Below are 21,890 nucleotides of genomic sequence, written 5' to 3'. Positions count from 1 at the left end.
AACTCCTCTAAAGCTAACTCCCATTTAGTTTTTCATTATTACTAAAAGCATGGCTCAGTTCGCTGTTTTAAAGCAACTGATTCTGGTTACTGGAGGTCAGTTTGACATTTTTGTACCAAAGCTGACAAGTGATCAGGGATTTTCCTGCCAGGGAATCTGAAACCAATTTCAAAACACACGTTTAGTAAATGAGTTGAAATATTAACTTATAGGGAATTTATGTCCAGAAAAACACAAATAAGAACATTTTCAGAGACTGACTGATCTTATATTTACGGCCTTGTGTTACTGTGATACAAAGGTAGACATTTAGGTTCGGACTACAATGTAAAGCTTTGTTTTGATCACACGTGTCTTGAACTAGCTGCTGAAAAGTCGTTAAAAAGCAGCTCTCAGAATAACATCAAATAAGAAATACACTGCAGAACACAGCAGAGAGAAAGACCGTCATGTCCGCTCTGTGAGTCAAAGGTAAATGGAGCTCTTGGCCCGCATTTTCCATCCGATGTTAGATGGATAGAGCGAGAGACGAGCGGTGTCCTATAAGAACGAGATGTTTATTAAAAGGGTGTGTTACACAAGAGGACTCAGAGCACTTAACCTAATGGCTCATGTTGCTTAGGGGACCGGTTGTAACAACATTAATGACATTGTCATGCTTTCATGAGCAGTGCAGTCACTGAGGAGGAATCTATATGATAACCAACATGCTGGACGCTCTTATTCTGTGTATGACAGTTTAATATGGAGCGAACACTCAGCTGAATTACTGCAGGAAAACATTCCAGAGGAGACACTAAAGCTCCCGCTTGTGAAATGTATCTCAGATTACAGAAGCTTTTAGTTTTGTCTGAGTGCACACCGGCTCTGCAGATGTTCATGTGTGCTGATTCTGCAACTAATGGAGCAGATGTAACCTATTATTAGTCCACAATACACAACATGTGAATAAATACGGGGCAACAGAGATTAACTTTAACTGGATTGCGTTGACAATTCATTCCATGGAATCGATTGTATATTTTTGTATTCTATATTTACAAATTAGATAAACATGTTATTGTGCCATGATGATTTTGTGCCGTGATGATTAAGTGGAAGTGCTCGTTGGTCGAACCACATCACTTTGATACGACTGAAATATCTCAGAAAGTCTTTGATGGATTGCCATTAAATATTGGAAGACAGTTATGGCCCCCAAGAGGGTGAATCTTATTGACCCTCAGACTTTTGCTCTTGCTCTCCTCCAGCAGGTCAGATTTTCCACTTAATTAGGTCATAAATTACAAACCAATTGGAACATTTTTCAGAGGTTCAATATTCCCAGGAGACGAGTCCTAATGACCGAGCTGATTGCCTCGTTTTTGGGGTTTTTTTCCGGCACCATCACGAGGTAGATGTTTGTTGTCTTAAGTGAAATGTCATCAACTACATGATGGATGCTGTGAAATTTAACTCAGACTAGCTTCAGACTTAGATTCCCATCAGACTTAGCTATGCTTTGTGTTGAGTGCTAATTAGCAAACGTTAGCATGCTAACACACTAACTAAGACGGTAAACATGTGAAACATATCTTCTGAGCATCAGGGTGTTAGCATTGTCATTGTTAGCCTGTTAGCATGCTAGCATCAAACACAAGCCTCACACAGACACTAGTTTGGCTTTATATTCTTATTCATGTTAATGTAGTAGATTTGGTAACGCTTTATATTAAGGTCATTTATAAAGGGTTTATTAACCTACAAAAGCCCTGTTCTCGCTTTAGATCCAGTTGCTGCAAAAAAGAAATAAGCACATTGTTAATTGCTAATTACTTCATAATAAAGTATGTATTTATCTTAATAAAGCAACTGTAAAGCTAAGTCACTATCTTCCAGCCCAGGGACTACACTGTAAATTAGCTATATAGCTAACTCTGGCCCAACAGTTGTGTTGTGCACGGCCCCTGTCGTATAAACTAATAAACTAAACTAAACTCAAAACCATTTAAGGTTTAACAATGGCATCATAGGTAAGACTGAATGATTGAGTTTATAATGCTATTATAAACAATTATAAGAAACTTCTAAGGCTTTTATTAACGCTCTTAAGCGGTCTATAAATAGTTTAGTTTAAGTTTCTAATTAGTGCTTATATAGGTCTTATAAACTAACAAAAAAACATGATATATTCTTATTACCACATATTTAAAATTAAAGTAATAATCTGGAAGACTTCCATTTAAATAAAAGTCTGTTACGTCACTTCTATCACCAAATGAGGTAACACAATGGTGACTGAGCCTATGGCCAGCTGATGAAAGCCTTTGCATTTGCAGTATATAGTATTATTATGGACTGGGTGTCACAAGTGGCGCCCAGTTAGTGACGCGTTTTCCATCACCCAGCAGTAGTTGGTCTGCCAGAGAGGGTAGGCGGAGCTAAGCGACTGCTTTTCAAGGACCTTAATATAAAGTGTTACTGCTGATTTTATCAAGTTTAATAACACAGCTCCTACTAAAAAAAAGACATTTTAGGACACACGTTGGCGTTGATGTTTACTTCCTGTTGTAGCAGTGTGTGTAAACCTGAAAGTGAATAGAAACAAAGTGAAAGTACCTCAGACTAATCGTCACACAGCTGTTGTAAATATGAAACTGTAAATATCCTTCTGCTAAAGAATCGCTCTATATTGTATTCTGTTGTGTTGACTTTTTGTGCTCAGGTTTCAACTGGAAATCGATGTTTACATTTATAATGGTTCATGTTTCACTCGTGCTATTTGCATCATGTCAATAAAGTCTCCTTTATGTGTTGCTATGTAAATGTAGTGTAAATATGTTGTACTGTACACTATGTGGAATCAGCTGTAGGGATGTTATTGAACAAAATGTCAGATGAAGGTGAATTAAACTCTTTGCACTGTGGACAAACTGTATATTCTGTCATTCAGACTGAAAGTAAAGCAAAACAATCGAACCTTTATTTCTGAATTAAATAAATCAAACAGACAACAAAGAAACTTTACGAAATAATATAACAAAAAACAGATTTACAAATCAACATTTTAGCTTTTTATAAAATACATGTGGAGAAATATTCTGACTCATGACGTTCATCTTTCCTCTCACTGATACTCAGCATGTATCTGTCGCCCCCTGCTGTCAAACACAAGATACAACAACCTGATGCTGATAGAATACTTCTTCATCCTCTGAGACCAAATTCAGTTATCATCCTGAAACTTTTTGTACCCTAAGTTAACTTTGTCCCTCCTGAGTACCCTTAACTCAATGGTCATTTGCCATCATTGACCTCACAGCGATGACAGTTCAGTTATAATTTGGTGAGTCGCAGAGTGTTGAGACGCACTGGGAGAACTGTGGATCCCTCCACGTAGCTGATCTCTCGCAGAATCCCGTTCCAGCACTGCTCTGATTCATCGTACCTGCAGGAAACACACATGCGTTAGTGTTTAGGGTCCTTATAGCATCATTGAATAGAATACAGCAATAACAAATGCTATTATAATGCATGAATATACAGAAAAATATCGGATATATTTTCCAAATGGACTATAATGTTTCTTAAATGAATAAGGTGTATTTGCATGCCTTTTTCACAGCATACATTTGGACTTATCAAAGCAGGAAATGTCCTAATGGTGGTTCAGCTCCATTTGGATCTTGTGTGTCCAGTATGAAACAGTGTGCAAAATATTAGGACCCTAAAACTTTAACACATAACACACGTTGAATGCAGCCATTTTTTCGATAAATTACATGTCTGGTGTTATTCTATATTTTTCTTTTTGTCAGGCGGCTGTGGCTCAGTGGTAGAGTCGGTCGTCTTTCAATTAGAAAGGTTGGTGGTTCAATCCCCAGCTCCCTCAGTCTACATGTCGAAGTGTCTTTGGGCAAGACACTGAACCCCAAATTGCTCCCGGTGGCATATTCTGCTCACCCTCTCTCGCACCAGAGGTCGTATCACCCCAGTCCTTCAGAACCTCGACTGGCTCCCCATTAATCCTTCTCATCACCTACAAGGCCCTCCACAACCTAGCCTCCTCCTACCTCACTGACCTCCATCACCAATACACTCCCACCTGTAACCTCAGACCCGCCAACCTCCTCACCCCCACCTTGATTGTTTTATACTGTATGTTGCTTTTACTGTCTTTGCTATTTGTTTTAACATGTAAAGTGTCTTTGATTACTTTTTAAAGCGCTATATAAATAAAATGTATTATTATTATTCATACAGACATCAGTGTGTGAAAGTGAAGACTGATTGACAGCTGGGCTCTTCATCAGCGTGTGAATGTGTGTGTGAATGGGTGAATGTAACGTGTAAAAGCACTAAGCGCTGAATAAGTACAGTCCATGTACCATTTATTGTCAATAAATCTTGTGTAAAGACCAAAGCCAACGATGCATGAGTCTGCCTTCAAATACAATATCTGTGGTGCTCAGCCTTAAACCCCATATGTTCCCACTAATATGTATCTCTTTAAAACAGGTCTCAAAATGTACGTTTATAATCTAAAAAGACTCTGATTTCCTTAAACAGGTGTTGATTGTAATTTTTAGGAAACAAAACATAAAATGGATATAACAGTGCTTTTTTGTGGGTCGATTTACAGTGGCGGATTAATCAGATGCTCATCTGGGCCTGAAAGGAGCTTCCACAATGAAACAGATGAAGCTTTTTCAGGCTTTTGTACACAGGCAACACTTATTGTTGGTTTTGATCTTTCTTGGATTTGTGGCCAATAAGAAAAACACAGATTATCACCAGAATGATTTTAAATGTAGTTCTATAAGGTGAAAAAAGATCAACTTATTTGGTTAAAGTCTACAGGATGATTATTTTTAATCACCATGAATGTGGCTTCAGATGTTTTTAAAACGTGTTTAATTAAAAACTGTAACCATATCAGGGGGTAATTTTTAGTTTTAAAAGGAGGATGAAATCTCTCACCTCAAAAGGTAAAAATTCTCAGGTATTCTCATATATCAGCCTTTGTGATCATTATAATTCCTCATCATGTGTATTTTAGGGAACGTAGGTGCTCTCACCTCCAGATGTCGGTCATCTCTGTGGGGACGGGCTCCTCGCTGGTCTCATTGGGCATCATAGCGAAACCCCCCAGAGCGTACAGGAAACCCCCCATGGAGATCAGATTGAGAGAGCTGCGCTCCTGAGGGAACTCTGTGAAGTCGGACCACCTGGAGAAAAACAGGACAATAAACCAGCGTGCACACACGGGAAGGCGATGATGGTGTTAAACAAGCTGCTATATTACTGTCTGACACCCGCAGCAGCACAATGAGAGCTATTTTAAGACCTCATGATCTGCTATATACGCTCTATATGAGTCATTTGGCTACTGTGGACAGATGCTTCACCTCATAAGGAGTAGATAAAGGTCATAAAAAGTGATAACTCACGTGTTGGTGGCGATGTCGTAGACCTCCACAGAGCTGGTGAGGCCTCCGTCTGTGACCCCCGTCACCGCGAAGATCTGGTCATTGTGGACCGCGATACCGAACAGAGAGCGGGCCGTCTTCAGCGGAGCCAGGTCCTTCCACTCAAACTTAGTGGGGTTGTAGACACAGACTCGTCTCATGCACTTCCTGAAGAGAACACGAGTTAAGTTTATTCATCAGAAGAAGAACTACTCGGCCTGTAAGCACAACTGAGGGGCAAAATAACCCACATGATGTCATGAGGGTTTGACTGGATTTGAGACTTTTCATTCTTTACTCAGAAAGCCTGGATTACACACTGAATGATGGGAGTGTAAAAGATGTGTGTTAAGGAGGCAGGGAGGTTGAAGAGTGCTGCTGCATTATGGGAAATGTAGGAATCCTGCAATATTTGGTGAACTGTTTGGTTCCTGAGTGTAAAATTCTCTGTGAAATACAAGCAGATATCTGCTGTTACAAAATGAGACTTACTCATGATACTTCAAAGTTGTAGAATGATAGCACTGTCATAAATTGTCCATCTTATACTTCAAACACGTCTAACTGAAGCCATCCATTCATCCACTATCTTTCCCACTTATCCTCTCTATGACCCATAGAGACAGACAACCATTCACGCTCACTCTCACACCTACAGGCAATTAAGAGTCACCAACAAACACATCTAACTGGACCCACAGTGTGAAAATACAACCCTGAGGTGTGATTTAATGGCTAAATGTGAGACAGGTTATAGACTATTTGAGTGCAACATACTTGCTTTTCGACTTTCCTCCGATGACATAGACGAGACCGTTGTGTGAAATGGTTCCATGGCCGTACACTTCATAAGGCAGAGGGTCCGACTCCCCCCATTTGAAGGACCTGCGTACAGAAAAGAGGATAAATCATCTTGAATTGACTCAATTGAGGATCAAGAATCTATAGACTCAAGATTTTAGTGTTGTGACGTTTGCAAGCGTTCCGATTCTTTTGAACGGCTCTTTGGTGCGAACGACGGGAACCGAGTTGTAGGTGAGAGTCGTTCTTTTTACAGTTGTGCCCAAATTTCACTGCCCACCCAAAAGATCCACTCCCCTTTATGCCGAATTACCACAGGCAGCTTTTTTCAACTGCAACTCCGCTATACGAGGTCACATGCAGCGAAATCATGTTGCCACAACACGACGGTGAGCAACATTATAACCCTCCGACATCTCTGTAGTCATACAGAGTTGTATCATAAATTATTGGTGAATCAATGACGTTGATTAATTGTTCCTAAATTGTTCTGCTGTTTCCTTTAAAATTTTAAAAGCGCAAAATTTTAAATATGTGCGTTGACGCGGGAGAATAGACTGCAGGCATGTTTGTGGGTCTGACCACTCTCTACCTCGTAGTGTTGTGATGTTCACGAACAATGAGCCGTTCTTTCGGCTGTCGGAAGGGAACAGAGCCATAAGATCCGGCTCCCTTCAAAGAGCCGCAATTCTCAACACAAGATTTTCTGCTTAGGAATTCGAAAAGCCTTGTTATTGTCCAAAGTCCTAAATTATCCATTATTAATTGAATGATTAAGTTCAAAGTTCAGAAAAGTGGGCGCTGGTTTAGCTCAGTTGGTAGAGCAGGCGCCCCATGAACAGATGGGTCCTCGTCACACTGATCACAGGCACGACTCCCGGTCTGCCACTTGGTGCATGTCACCCCCCACACCTCCTGTCTCTCCTCAGCTGTCCCATCAAATAAAGGCAAAAAAAAGCTTCAGAAAATCCTCCAACTTTTTAAGACTAAATATCCAATGAAAAAACAGCACATAAGCCTCGTCATGAAGCTTAAAACAAAACCTGTTTTTCATGAAATTTTGGAGATTCACGGTTTCCCAAGGCAACGAGGAAATACTGCTTACATGCTGCATTTCAATTCAATCCCTATACCAATGAAAAGATAGTATATGTAAGGCTTTTAATGTGACTGAGAGAGGGATTTGTTTTACACCTTTTGCACTGAATGGGAAGAGCTGTCTATTTAAATATACCAAAAGGATCTTGATAAGCGATCAATATGATGTTTTTCAGAAAAGACTTTCCTGTGTTAGTGTCTTAAGTTAACTATTAATAAGGTTTTATATTGTATTTGGTGCTTACTGTCTGTCATAGATCATGACCGAGTCCAGGACGTGCTCCCCTTCCTTCAGCTCCTTTCCTCCAACAACAAAGATGGAGTTTTCGGCTTCAGTCAGCCCAAACAGGCAGCGAGGGCTCGGCTGTGAGGGCATCCCCAACCACTCTGAGCTCACTGGGTCGAACTGGGGGGGGAAAAAAAGAGAGGCACGATTATTCAGCAATTTGTAGAAGTATATTTACAGCTTTTAAGAGAAACACTACCTGTAGGAAGTAGGAGCTGAATGGTTCATCTTTGTCCTCCTCGTTGTAGATAATTCCTCCGACCACAAACACCTGGTTCTGATCTGTCGCCAGGCTGCAATGGTTCTTGGGAATTTCTGTCGACTCTGACACCACAAAGCATTCGTTTCCCACGGGGTCGTAGGCCACGGTCCCTGTGTCGCTGATCATCAGTATCAAGTCAATCTCAAACATCCCAAAGCGAGGGTTGTTGTTGAGAATCCCCGGCAGGTACCCTTCCTCGTCGTCCTCGTCCTCCTCACTTCCTTCTCCCCCTTTAGCCTCGTCATCGCTGGGCTTCTTGGGCTTCGGGAGACGCCCTTTGTGGGCATCCTTGACGAGATCCAGGTCCTTCTTGAGCTCCTGGCTGAAGCGGATGAACTGATGACGCTCTACCTTCTCCTTGAAATAATCCAAAGGTATGAGCCTGAAGCGGACGCAGTGCAGCAGCTCGGGCAGGTCCTTAACCCGGCTCGTCTCGTCGTGTTTCACCCAGTCCATCAGGGATTCAAACACCAGCTCCTCGCGTTCCACGTTGAGGGCGTCTGAGGTGATGATGATGGCCAGCTCGCTCGGGCCCAGCTGCAGGAAGTCCTGGTCCCGGACGACAACCTGGTAGCGCTCGCAGATGAACTCCCGAGCAGCCAGAATGAGCCGGGGACAATCCAGAAGAAGTCCAAGCCTGAAGATCGCCAAGCAGTTCCCAAGAACCAGCTTCTCTTGGAGGTAGGACACACACACAGAGAAGATGGAGGGGATCTGGTACATGTTAGCAACCATGAAGATATCCTGCACGTTCTGCTCTGTTAGGTTAATGTCAGAGGTGTACAAGTAGCGCAGGATCATGCCCATGACTCCTGGTTCTACGTCTTTAAGGACGATCTCCCTCTTCTTACTCTCCTCCAGGTCAGACAGGAACATGGCTTTGAAGAAGGGGCTGCTCGCTGCCAGAACCAGGCGGTGACAGGGGAACTCCTTCTCCTGGATTTTGAGGACACAGTCCACAAACTTGTCATTCTCCAAGAGGTCACACAGTCCGTCCTGAAGCAGAGTCTGCTGGTACATCCGAGGCTGCTCCACCGGGTCTATACTCAGAGCAGCCATTTTGTCCGGTCCTGGTTGGGTTTCCTGGGCTCCCTTCTTACTCCCCACTACAGCGCAGGACTGTCAGCGCTCACAGGGCGGCTCAGATTGCCGGGGATGGTGTCCACGGGTTGGTCGGCTAGTGGCTGCAGCTGTCAGAGGGTGTCTGTCAGTCTGTAAGTCAGAGGTATTTATAGACCGGGACCCTCACAAAGAGCAGGAATCCATTTTGGTGGGTTCACTCCTGCAGCACACAGACCCCCACAAACAGCTGAGTGACTAAGCACAGGGGGTGACAGCTTTTTAAATCCAGCAGGACTTCTCACCCGGAAGCCGAGGGGCTGATTGCTCTGATATTTTCACACACTTCTCTCAAGTTGTTTTTGTGTCTGTGATCTAAAACTGACCCGAACAATGAAAGTGAATCATGGGCAACGAGGTCAATGAGCAGTTTACCACACTACATTTACGTCAGTGGCAGGAAATATTCTGTTCATAGGGAACTGTAGTTCCCGGAAGATTAGCATGTTCCATAATTAACCTCTCCTGGCACCAGAAATAGACACAGACTCATGTTTTAGAAAGAATGGGTACAACATTTAACTGAACTGATTATTCACAACGTCCCCCTGAACCTTCCTCAGGTTACAAACACAGCAAGGGACACATTTCACAACATCAACCACACCCCTTGACACAATCGTTTCTAGTTACTGTTTAATACGTGATAAACTTTGTATATCCACATTGCTCGTTCCATTTAAATCACCAGACTCTCCCTTACACTAAACATCAGATAAGACAATACAAATACCAGTCCAACACCTGTAATCAAACACTGAATCAAACATTTCTTCTATAATAGTTTAAATATGATTACAAGACCAGTTAGATACAAAGTGACTCGCTGTCAAATTAGTCATCTTTTATATAACAGGTCAAATTGTTCTTATCATTCATTATGGACTATGTTTAATTAATGAAAATTATAATACATGCTAACACATGTTATGTACAGTATGTGTAAATATGGAACCACTTGGTCATCCAGTTATAAACAACACTGACATCTGTTGGCTGAATATGTCAGGTCACTGCTCCAGTCAGGAATAAATAGATGTCTAATCAAATCCGACACTTTGACTCAAACATACACAGGGCATCTTTTAGTTTCTTGTAGTTGAGACCATGTTATTGATTGACCTAAAGAATTTGACTTCGTCATTGAAAAAAAGGACACCTGAATGTGTGAGTTGTGACCTGTCAGGGCAAATCACCTGATACAAAATCAGGGCTGATACCGATGTTTAAAACAACAATTTTGCCAATGTCAGTACCGATGTTTTTTTTTTAATAACTGTAATTTTTCTAATTATCAATGCCCTCATCTGGATACGGGGCCACAATGAGCTTTTATTATTTAAAAAAATACATTTATTGAAGCCTTTATCACACTCTCTGATAAAGCATGAATTCAATCTCTTTAGCCTGTTTTACAATCACCTGGTCAAAGTACAAACATTTTTCAGTGCTTATATAGCCGAACAAAAGTCTTTGTGAAAACATAAATACTTTTACGTTACAATTAAATTTGCTACACAAAAGCAGTTAAATAATAAAAATAAGTGCTACTGCCATCGGCTGGCCGATGTCTGTCAACACAGCCGATATCGGCCGATACCAATGTTCAGCCGATGCATCGGTGCATCCCTACCTGTGACCAATCAAAATTTTGAAGTTTATGGTAATTGCAAAAAGCTGCACGGTGGTGCAGTAGTTAGCGCTGAAGGTTCCTGGTTTGAATCCCGGTTTGGACGCATAGTGGGCCTTTCTGTGTGGAGCTTGCATGTTCTCCCCGTGCATGCATGGGTTCCCTCCGGGTACTCCGGCTTCCTCCCACAGTCCAAAGACATGCTGTTTAGGGTCATTGGTGACTCTGAATTGCCCGCAGGTGTGAATGTGAGTTTGAAAGGTTATCTGTCTCTATGTGTCAACCCTGTGATTGACTGCTGATCAGTCCAGGGTGTACCCCGCCTCTCTCCCAATGACAGCTGGGATAGACTCCAGTCCTCCCCGCTACCCTGAACGGGATAAGTGGTATAGATGATGATGATGGATGAATAGTAATTGTAAAAGATCACTGTCCAGTTGAAATGTTTATAGGAAAATCTTGTGATGATATTATGATCAGAGTCATTCCAAATTATTTATATCTTCTATATTTTATTTATCTCCCTGTCATCTTTCTTGTCTTTATGTTGTATTGTTCTGAGATTTGACTGTTCCTGTAAACAGAAGGCTTTAATTAATAGCTTATAAACTACAGTTTGTTCTGAAATGTTTGATTTACATGAATCGGGTAATCGTAACAGAACCATGTTGGTGACCTATTGTGGTGTGACCAAGCACAAGGAGTGTGTCACATGTTGATTAATAGTAAGCAACACCTGTGTCAGGTTACTTTATGAACCAGCAGGTTAGACTTCCGCTCACTGCGAGGTGAGGAAGTACTGCTAAAATGTCCACTTGTATGGATAAACCTTTTTTAACAGCAGACATGTTCACTTGCGCAGGTGTTACTAATGGCTTTAAAGGTGGCTCTGTTGAAACACACTTGCCCTGTCTACACAACACAAGGACACTAAACCGGGGCAGCTGAATGGAATTCAGCCATCATTCGTTGCGTCATTTACACGTGCGCTTTTCCTATATGTTTACTGGCGCTATCAAGCGATTAAAACAATTAATCTAATTACCCTGTTTCTAGTTGGATATTTCTACTACCACGTTTGAATTGCACTCTATTCTTCACATTATTTAAGTGTTAATTTAAACTACTTTAATCTGCTCACCTTTAAGCCCAGTAAAGTTGTGTCATCTTCCTCATGTTTACAAAGCTGATGTGGACGGCTGTGTGCTCAGTGACGGATGAGGTCAAAGGGGCATGACGCATTATTTTTTCGATGATTAATTCATCGATATTAACGCGTAACTTTTGACGTTTTTGTTCAATGTAAGTCCCACATTCCTGGAGAGTGAGGGAGATGTCAGTCAAGTTGAGACTGTACACGCCTATAAAGTCCGGAGTCAATGAAGTGTGCCCTCTAGTGGTGAAAGATGACAATGTCTCACTATCGTACAAATGAAATCCAACACAGAGTTTATTGACTTATTAAAGCATTTCCATCCATTTAAACAAAATTAAATTGTTAAAATGTTTTAATGCAGACAAGCTTTCAAAATACATCCGTTTTAATCCCCTCTCCAAAATGTTTCCCGACTTACAGCTTAAATTGTGACACTTTTGGGTGAAACAAAATTGTATTCCAAGTCAAACCTCTGAATTAAAAACCCTTGATTAAAAACCCTACAGTGACAAAAGGCTTTCCTCTCTCTGCCTCCTGCACTGAGGACACACAGCAGGTTTTAGTGACAGGCAGGGTAAGTCTGACCCGTAATGTTCCCTGCTGGGCCGATCGCCTTTCATAGTGACGGAGGGCCTGGATCATGTGACAGACATGACGTATGTCAAAGCTGCAGTAAATCTTCTGTAGACGATACATTCAATCTCTCAACATCATAAGATACATTCTTTATTAACCTTAAAATAGACTATCCTGTACATATTGACGTGTATATTTGCTTTATTACAGTAGAGTAAATATACAATCACAGCACCCTATGTTTGTTTCTTCATTGCACTCTTGTGTGGCACCCTGACTTCAAGTTTTCAAGTTTTAAATCCTTTCAGTTTATTTAAACATGTGATGATGAGGATGTAAGGCGTGTGGGCAAAATTAAGACACCATCTGACAGAAATAAAATCATGTTGTCTAAAAAATAAAAAGGATGAATCAGAGAGAAATTAAATATGAACACATAGATTAAAGTCCCTTTTCCTTAATAATACAGTATTTCCTTGTATTTACTATTATATGTAGCCTCATATCTGGCAGGCCTTTCTTTAGTCAAACAATCTTTAGTTCAGATAAAATACAAAATGCACCATCGGTGGGTTTGTGCCAAAGGACGTGGCGATTATCTACAGCAAGTGCACTTGTGGATATTTCACAGTTCAAACATTGCCTCGCTTCTGACGAGCGAAAGCAGAAACAGGCTTGTGAACGATACAGATGCTGACTGGCTGTTCGCAAGGCCGAGGGTGGAGCAACGTGAGGGGGCCGTCGACCGTGAAGTCTGTGAAAGTCAGATTTCTCCGTCTGTTTATTCAGCTTTTTCTTTGCCTCCGTCTTCTGCCTTCACCGGCTCGGGGTCTTCCAGCAGGGCCTGTTGTCTCTCTCTCTCCTTCACCAGCTGCACGCCACAGTAGGTCACGAGTAAGACTGAGAGGGTGGACAGAGGGAAACCTGGAGGAGAAGCACAAAGAGGAAGAGAAAGAAGATTTAAAAAGTAGGACTATAAAGGGACAAAATGTCCATTTGCCTCAGTTGTTCTGATTCTTTTATTCTACGTGAACAAAAGCAACAAAGAGGATGTCAGGTCATGTGATATCTGGAGGAGGGTGTCCCTTGAGATTCTGTTGCTTTTGATGTCTGCTTGTGTCGTTCTCGCTCTAACTAGAAGTGACAGAAAAGCCTTCGTTTTACTTTATGTAATACAGCTTTGTTGTTCCCCACCTTTGAAAATCAGTCGTCTTCCCACCAGTTTGGCAAACTCCAAACTGTTCAGAGCGAGCACGTTGTAGAGGACGATGGCCCAGAAGTTAGCAGCATTGAACACACCCCGGATCCTGCGTGACATGGCTTCACCCATTGCACCCTAGATTCAATAGACACGGGTGCATTAGGGCATATGGAACAAAACTATGTAAAGCGTAATAAGAGTAATATTAAAGTCAGAGTTTCTCACCTCTATGGTAGAAAATGGAGGAATGGAGAAGAACTTGGCGACCCACAGCTCAAAGTTGAGACCAAAGCAGTTGAAAAAGGACCAGATGTAAACCAGCTCACACGGGCCGAGCCACAGGGTGGTGATGGCGAAGGTGCAGACAGTCGCCAGGAGCTCTTTGAAGATTTTATCGTGATCCCCACCGATGTAGTCGTAAACATACCTGCAAAACCACAACTCAGATTCAACTTTATTCTATAAACTGTATGAATTTAAACCCGCTATTTTCAAATCAAACACTCACTTGCACAGCCAGTCATTGATGCCTCTGTCAAAGTGCCTGAAAGAGACATTTTAACATTTAAACGTTTGATCACATTTTCAAGGTTTGGCAACAAAGAAATGAGGCGTTTTACAAGATTGGACACAACACTTACGTCTCGGCGAAGACGTAGAGCATGGTGATACACTTGGGAGGCTGAGGAGGGTCCAGGTGGTCCAGAGTAGACACAGTGTTGATGACACCGAACATCATGGCTGCTTTCACCCAGTCATACACCAGGTTGGAATAAGCCAGACCAGCTGTGAAGAGACACATGGAAACAAACCAGGTTTACTGCAGGTACACTGGTGGTGGTTTGTGTGATAAAATGTAATGTTTTATGTAGTTGTTTAAATATTGGTTGTAAAATAGGGCCTGGCCGATATATCACCTGGCCGATATTAGAGGCCGATACTAGCCAACAGAGATATATCAGTAAAAGTAAGAACATACTAATACAGGAAACAATGGTTGGGGTGATTTAGTGACTCCATAGTTACCCTTAACACCATAAGTACTGTCTGCAGCACATGTAGCATAAGCATCATGACTGGTGGAGTGCACTAGAATTGTCGGAAAATGTATAAAAATTAATAATAATCCCTGCATTGTCATATGGGTGCTGGAGCCTGTCCCAGCTGTCATTGGGAGAGAGGCGGGGTTACACCCTGGACTGATCGCCAGTCAATCACAGGGCAGACACAGAGACAGACAACCTTTCACACTCACTTTCACACCTACGGGCAATTTAGAGTCACCAATGAACCTAACGAGCATATCTTTGGACTGTGGGAGGAAGCCGGAGTACCCATAAGGAACCCACGCAAGCTCCACACAGAAAGGTCCACTTCGTCCAAACTGGGATTTGAACCAGGAAGCCTCTAGCTGTGAGGAGATGGCGCTAACCACTGCACCACTGTGCAGCACTATTAGTCAACGATTCCTTTTTTTTTTGTATTTTATTTATTTTTGTGACAGTTTCGATCTTAAAAATGTCATATCTGTTGGGCTCTATTTTAAAGAATCCTAAATATTCCTAAACCATTAACACCTTCTTTTCTTTTGTCTTTTGCCTTTATTAGATAGGACAGCTGAAGAGAGACAGGAAGTTTAGGGAGTAGAGAGTGGAGGATGACATGCACCAAATAATCGGCAGACCAGGAGCTGAGCTGACTAAACCTGCACTCTAACCATTAATACCATTAATTAATAATATAATCAAAACAGAAACAACCACCTTCAGGGTCTTTGATGATATTTTGTATTTTAAATAGTTTAAAATGAACAGTTGTTGCTGATAAATACAGAATAATGCAATGAAAGCATTAAAAAGAAAAGCATACAAGCACCAGTACCTGATGTATCAAACCCATGATTATTATTACATGCAGTATATGTGACTCACCCAGACACCAGTCAGACAGCTTGGTGACCAGCTTCATGTCACTGGGGATGGTCAGGATGTAGAGGTAGTGGAAGAAGACGTCCACCACCAGAATGACTCCCAGATGCAGCAGAGCCTTGGTGGTGATGTTCCACATCTCTCTCTCCTTGCGGGTCAGCTGGGTGTTGTTCGCCTGTGGAAGTAAAAACACTCAGTTATTTAACCACACCTCTGCTTACTGTTTACTTTACCTTTAATTGTTCCTCTAATCATTTTTAAATTTTAAATTAATCTTGACCCCTCACCTGGGCATGAAACCTGTCGAAGGTCATGATGGGTCCGAAGAAGAAGAAGGGGAGGTAGAAGTTGTATCTCAGCAGGTCAGAGAAAGTGTAGTTTCCGTCCTTCTTCTCACAGTTCTCCAGTGCGAAGCTCATACAGCGCATGATGCTGAAACCAACGCCTCCGTAGAACAGGATGTCTTGCAGGTCAAAGGAGCCGGTCACTAAGGCTTCCTAAAGAAGGAGTCACAATAATCCTGAGCCTCAAACATCACCATTATGCATATGGACAATACATTTACACACTATTTGGCTTGACTGTAAATCACTGAAACAGGAACATCACAACAAGCATGCACTTTGTTCTCACTTATGTGTTAGTATGGCTGCTTTTATTATTATTAAAGTGATAATCTGATAGATTTTATTATTTAAATAAATGTCTATTAAGTCACTATCTATCACAGAATGAGGTAACACAATGGTGATTGAGCCTACGGCCCACTGATGAAAGCCTTTGCATTATTACAGACTGGGTGTCTGCGCGACTTTAACAGTCACATGTATCACTCGCTTAAAATTTTTGCCCTGGAAAATGCAAACAAAGGCAGCGTGCAGCGAATCGATTCCTCTGATAACTACCCCCCGCCAGCAGTTTCAGGCATTAATAATAATTATATAGAGATAATCAATCTTGTCACTGATGGTCTGTTTGCTTTTCTAGGTCATATAGAGTCATCAGAATTAATTTCAGTCTGTTTAATAACCAGTGAAAAACTCCTCACAGGAGCTTTAAGGACCTCTACATTTCTACAATATAGATTTCAGTCATATACAACTTTATTTACTTTATTGTCCTTATTGAAAATTAAATTATATCACTGGCTCCTTGTTCATTACAGAACAGAAAGTTCATAGGACCACAAGTTCTCTTAGCTCTTTCTAAATCAGGCCAGAGAGTGTTCAGTGTTCGTGCAGTCATACCATGGAACCACCCGCTCACCTGCCAGGAGTTATAAGGCTCCAGCTTGATGGAGGCCAGTGTTGCCAGGCCGGCTGCAAAGCTCAGCCACTTGCTCTTGACCACAGCGACGCTGTAGAGGATGATGCAGTGAGACAGAACCAGAGCCATGAAGGTCCAGCCCATCGTCACCAGGACCGCCAAACCACCGTACACACCAAAGATCAAGGATCTGTGCTGTGGGGACAGAGGGGCCGGCGTCAGTGTGACCTCACCACAGGATTTACTGACTACACAAACATAATGCAACACACGTGAAGAGTGCTGTTAGTACGAGAACACAGATGTATCTACTACAATGTGTTTTCATTAGAATGGAACATGTGTTTGTAAAAGACAGATGTGTTTTCAATGTGTGTGGTTATAATGAAACACGTGACAAATGATATAAAATTCATAAGTTTATTGATGTTACCTTACATCCATCTATACCAATCTTCATTGTAAGCATGAAACAAGACAGAAAACATGTTTAAAACATATTCAAGTGTTTTAAATATGTCAAATTATACACAAGAGAGGATTATTGGTACGCTCTCTACAGACATAATCACTGAATCAAAGTCATGCTCATGCATCAAGTCAATAATAGGACAGACCTTGGGGAGCAAAGATACAGTATGAAAAATGATGTCCGCTCAGCACAAAAGGAGAGAGCGGCATCGAATCAGAGTAAAAAGAATAACGTGCACTGTCCAAGGCCGTCTCTTCACAGCAGTACAAGAAGATCTGCATTTAAAGTGTTTCCCTCATATCAAATCAAATCTCATGTTTGGCCTTGTCTGTAGCAAAGCTTGTGTTCATTCACATGCAAACACCCACACACACATAAATACATATACAATACATAGATGCATAAATACATTATAAGAGACATGCTGTTATACCTGCATTCAGATTACAGTGCTTACAGGGTTCGTGCACATCCACACACATGCACGCACCTTTGGGGCGATCAGGGTAAATATCTTGGCGAAGATGACGTGACCGGCGAGAGCAAAGAGGATGTGATTGCGGAACGTAGAGAACCACATCATCCACTCGAAGTCTGCAACATCCTGAGGGAGAGGAAGACGCATTAGTAACAAATAATCTATGTTAAAGTCATTACATCCTCTTATAGAACACAGGGAGATACATTTAGGGATTATATACGAGCAAGTTACCATTTTCCTTCCAAAGTAATGCCATCCTGGTTTCACACTTTCCTTAAAAGCCTTTCTGTTCACGTTCTCTGAATGAAGATGAAAACACAACAAACAAAAAGTCAGCAAAATTATGCACAAGAAATGACATTTAATTAATAAAAAAGACAACATATGATAGTGCTAATTGGTTGAGTAGAGCTAAATGCAGACTTAAGGCAGCTTTATTTTTGGGTCTATATGAAATCTGAGTATGCATCCATCCATCCATCCATCATCTATACCGCTTATCCTGGTCAGGGTCGCGCGGGGTCTGGAGCCTATCGCAGCTGTCATTGGGCGAGAGGCGGGGTGCACCCTGGACTAATTGCCATGCAACCAGAGGGCTGACACGTACGGTGTAAAATGTGGCCAATATCAGATCACAGTGTGAACTGGTTACGGACCTGAACTGACCCGCATGTATAAAACAACGACTACACACAGCACGCTGTTGTGCGTAAACAAACATGGAAGTCAGCGTTTACGGTTTCAAGTATAAATTGATGAGCCGTGGAGCCGTCTTTCATGTTCATATTTACCGTTTGACTCTCGTCAGAATTGTGACGGATGTCATTCGAGAGTTACGTAAAAGTGGCATGAATGTGAAACATCAGACCCATATCTGATTTAGGAGCAAATATGAAAGTGGCCCAAATCAGACTTGAAAAGATCAGACTCCATGTGATTTGTGGTGTTCACACCGTCATGAAACAAACAGACCTGAGTCACATATGAGCAAAAAAAATCAGATTTGGGCCACATTTGCCTGCAGTGAACGTAGCCTATAGAGACAGACAACCTTTCACGCTCACACTCACACCTACGGGCAATTTTAGAGTCACCAATGAAACTAACGAGCATGTCTTTGGACTGTGGGAGGAAGCTGGAGAGAACCCACACATGCACAGGGAGAACATGCAAACTCCACACAGAAAGGCCCACTATATGTCCGAACTGGGATTCGAACTGGGAACCTATTTGCTGTGAGGCGACACCGCTGAAATCTGAGCATGTTTTAAAAACCTATTTTGAGTAAAAAGCTCTCATAGGAGTCAAAATTTGAACATCATTAATGTAATTGTGGGATTTTACAGGGAATTAAAGGTGTTAGAGCTCTTTCAATCTGTTTGATAACATCAAATATTACATAAGGCACTCATTGTGAAGTGTTTCTATTTTGGACGCTGACATCTACACTCATACGGCCCTAACCTGTTCGTAGATTAACTCACTCTGAAATCTGAAACGGAAACACTGAAAATACCAACACAACGATTGTTATAAGAATCTGTGACGTTGAGACATTCACAGCATCAAAGTGGATCTGCCGGCGCCTCCTCTGGCTCTGCCTGATCACACTAATGGCTGTAAAAAGGATATGAAAATGTGAGGGTCGGTCAGGGAAAGCCTCTTACTGCTGGGAACGCAGCCAGGCTCTTATTACGGAGCTACTGTAGCGTGCAGACCTGAGCGGAGTAAAAGCCCTCGGACTGAGCGGCCAAAAATGGACATTTCAAGACAGAGAGAGGAACTCCTGAAGGAAGACACCCAGGACAAACATGACTGTGGACTCACTGCACAGACTGTGTCAGACTGTACCACTCACCACATTACACTCAGACCATTCACAGTGTGAGGAGGAAGGTTTCAGCATTTTAGTGACTGTATACATGCAAACATTAAGCTATGTTTCAGGACATAATGTTACAGATTTATACGCTCTGTGTTTCAGATTTGTAGTCGGTAATATCTCTATCAGAAAATAACTACAAATCTAATTAGAGCATCTTTAAATTGTCCTCTTATTAATAGAAATGCTGAAACTCTTCAGGGAAGAGGGCCTTTTTTAATCTGCTAAAGTACTTTGTTCTATGCTGATTTAGGTTAAAAAGAGACGTGTTGAATTATACCTTAATAGTAAATTCCTTTTGTTGCATAGAAGGTGATTTGTCAGTGAGATTTATTTGGACAGCAAGAGTTTCCTGACTTGTTTTTCTACTTATAAATGTTGGTACAGCTGTGATTCATTCTGACTCTGATAAATATAAGTAACTTACACTCAAGCATTTTGTTATTGATCTTTGAGTTACACCCACAGTGGGGCATGTGCTTCTGACGTCTCCTGACATGTCGTGCACTCACCACTTGAAGCTTCAAATATCCAACTGCCAGCCCATATCAAGGCCCCGACGAGCACGGCTCTGTAGAGATACAGCTCATATCTGGGGAGGGCAGCCTTGATCCCCATGGTGAATCTGTACACTGGAAGCCTGAAAGCAATCAGCAGAACTTTATCAGACAGGACGAAGAAAAACAGACACATCTGAGAGCAGCAACAGGCGACCAGTAAGATGGTTAAATGAGAGTGTTTTTGGGCTTCTGGTGTGATCGATTACTCTGAGGAAAACGCTTTTTAAGTCTGATCTGAGGCATTACTGTAAATGTTATATTGCATCAGAGGCTCTGTGTGGGCTCTCGCATAAGAAAGTGACTCATAAGACAGAGCTTGATGGACACAACACGACATGAAAGGTTCTGCAGCTTATATACGTCACTGTGCGGATTCACTTGCAACACTTACAGCACAGCAAAATGAAACAACAACTTGATGAATACATGTGTATAAAAAAAACATTATGGCGGTTAAAGTAATACATGAACTGTGACAGCACCAATCAGTACAGGTTCTTCATGCCAGATACACACAGAGGTGTTTTAAAGAGCTGGCATTTCACTAATAAGCCTTTAGGATCCACAGGGCAGAGACTTAAATAGGACTGCAGAGGAATCAGCACCGTCAGCTGCGCAACCCTACCTCTCCTTCCTATTATAGCTCTTGCAGTTGGTCTGCTGTGCAGCAGGGCAGCTGCAGTGCTATGTGATCTGAGGGGCACTGGGGATTCACTTCACAGAATATTTAGCCCTGACTGGAATGACCAAGAAAGGTGCATCGGAGTAGGAAAACATATACAGATAGTTTCCAGAGGAGAATAATACACTAGTACCTGGATGAGTGTCTGCGTGTGTTAGTGTGTGTGTCAGGCTCATGAAGTGAAGTTAAAGGAGTTGGTCTAACAACTTGCCCATGCCAAGATGTAACCATGGCTAAGCAGGACCCCAGCAAAGCGTCCTGCATACAAATAGAGGATTACTGTTTCACTGCTCATGCACACAGAGCTGCTCACACTCAGCCCCCCTGCATTGATGTCTTTACTCTCCTGTTTAAACCTTATGTAGACATAAAATACACTTGTTTCACTAACCTTGTATCCGCTTCACACTGTCAGGATGAGCAGCAGTGTTTACAGCCCGACTCTTCTCTATAGAGAACAAATAAAAGAAAAGGGGCTGGCGCTGGTTTTCTAATTCATCCGTCTTGTGGGGGCTTTTTGCCGCTGCCGCTCCCTGCGATCACCAGCCTCGGCCAGTCGGGATGTTGCGGACTCAACGACAGGAGGAGGAGGAGGAGGTGGTGGTGGTGGTGGTGGAGGAGGAGGAGGAGGGGGATATATTTATGCTTCACTACTGCACCGCAGTGAGGGGTGGTCCACAGCGAGCCCATCAAACCTTACTGGAGCGCAAAAACACGCTGGAAAAATGGTTAACATGAGGGGGGAAGCATCACTTTAGCATCTACATTAGACTGCATTACCAGAGTGATGCACTATAACTCTGATGTCGTGCAAATATGAAGTAAATGAAATGTGGCATTATCGCTAAATAATTATGAATACTGCTGCAAATGTGTCATGTAAACCAAAAGCAGCGGCTTTTATATTAGGCCTATAAAAGGCGATATATTATTTTTTCCCGCAAGGCTTCTTTGGTATGCCCTCTTTAATATGCGGTATCACACACATTTTTAAAGTTAAGATCATTCTTTTAAGATATTTGGGGATTTTTCATTGTTTGCAT

At 41.9% G+C, this 21,890-nt stretch overlaps 2 protein-coding genes across 2 annotated transcripts; both read right to left on the bottom strand.

Annotated features, from left to right (window-relative positions):
- Positions 1–3,009: 3,009 nt before the first annotated feature.
- Positions 3,010–8,953, bottom strand: LOC138611496 (kelch-like protein 40a). Its single transcript, XM_069684648.1, has 6 exons — positions 7,832–8,953; positions 7,592–7,752; positions 6,225–6,332; positions 5,430–5,615; positions 5,058–5,207; positions 3,010–3,427 (listed from the first exon to the last, which is right to left on the bottom strand). The coding sequence occupies exons 1-6, from the start codon at positions 8,951–8,953 to the stop codon at positions 3,316–3,318; spliced, it is 1,839 nt and encodes a 612-aa protein (XP_069540749.1). The 3' UTR covers positions 3,010–3,315.
- Positions 8,954–12,100: 3,147 nt separating this feature from the next.
- hhatla (hedgehog acyltransferase like, a) lies at positions 12,101–21,403 on the bottom strand. The gene is made up of 13 exons (XM_069684850.1): positions 21,239–21,403; positions 20,118–20,245; positions 17,955–18,022; positions 17,733–17,846; positions 17,204–17,224; positions 16,771–16,965; positions 15,792–16,001; positions 15,508–15,679; positions 14,218–14,362; positions 14,085–14,120; positions 13,802–14,003; positions 13,570–13,711; positions 12,101–13,299 (listed from the first exon to the last, which is right to left on the bottom strand). The coding sequence occupies exons 2-13, from the start codon at positions 20,221–20,223 to the stop codon at positions 13,157–13,159; spliced, it is 1,554 nt and encodes a 517-aa protein (XP_069540951.1). The 5' UTR covers positions 20,224–20,245; positions 21,239–21,403; the 3' UTR covers positions 12,101–13,156.
- Between the last annotated feature and the right edge of the window lie 487 nt (positions 21,404–21,890).

Source organism: Semicossyphus pulcher, unplaced genomic scaffold, assembly GCF_022749685.1.
Source record: "Semicossyphus pulcher isolate SPU_LCO1_2020_fin unplaced genomic scaffold, fSemPul1.0.p SCAF_7, whole genome shotgun sequence".
NCBI lineage: Eukaryota > Metazoa > Chordata > Actinopteri > Labriformes > Labridae > Semicossyphus > Semicossyphus pulcher.
Note: the sequence above shows the minus strand (reverse complement) of the source record. Positions and strands in the feature narration are given on the sequence as shown.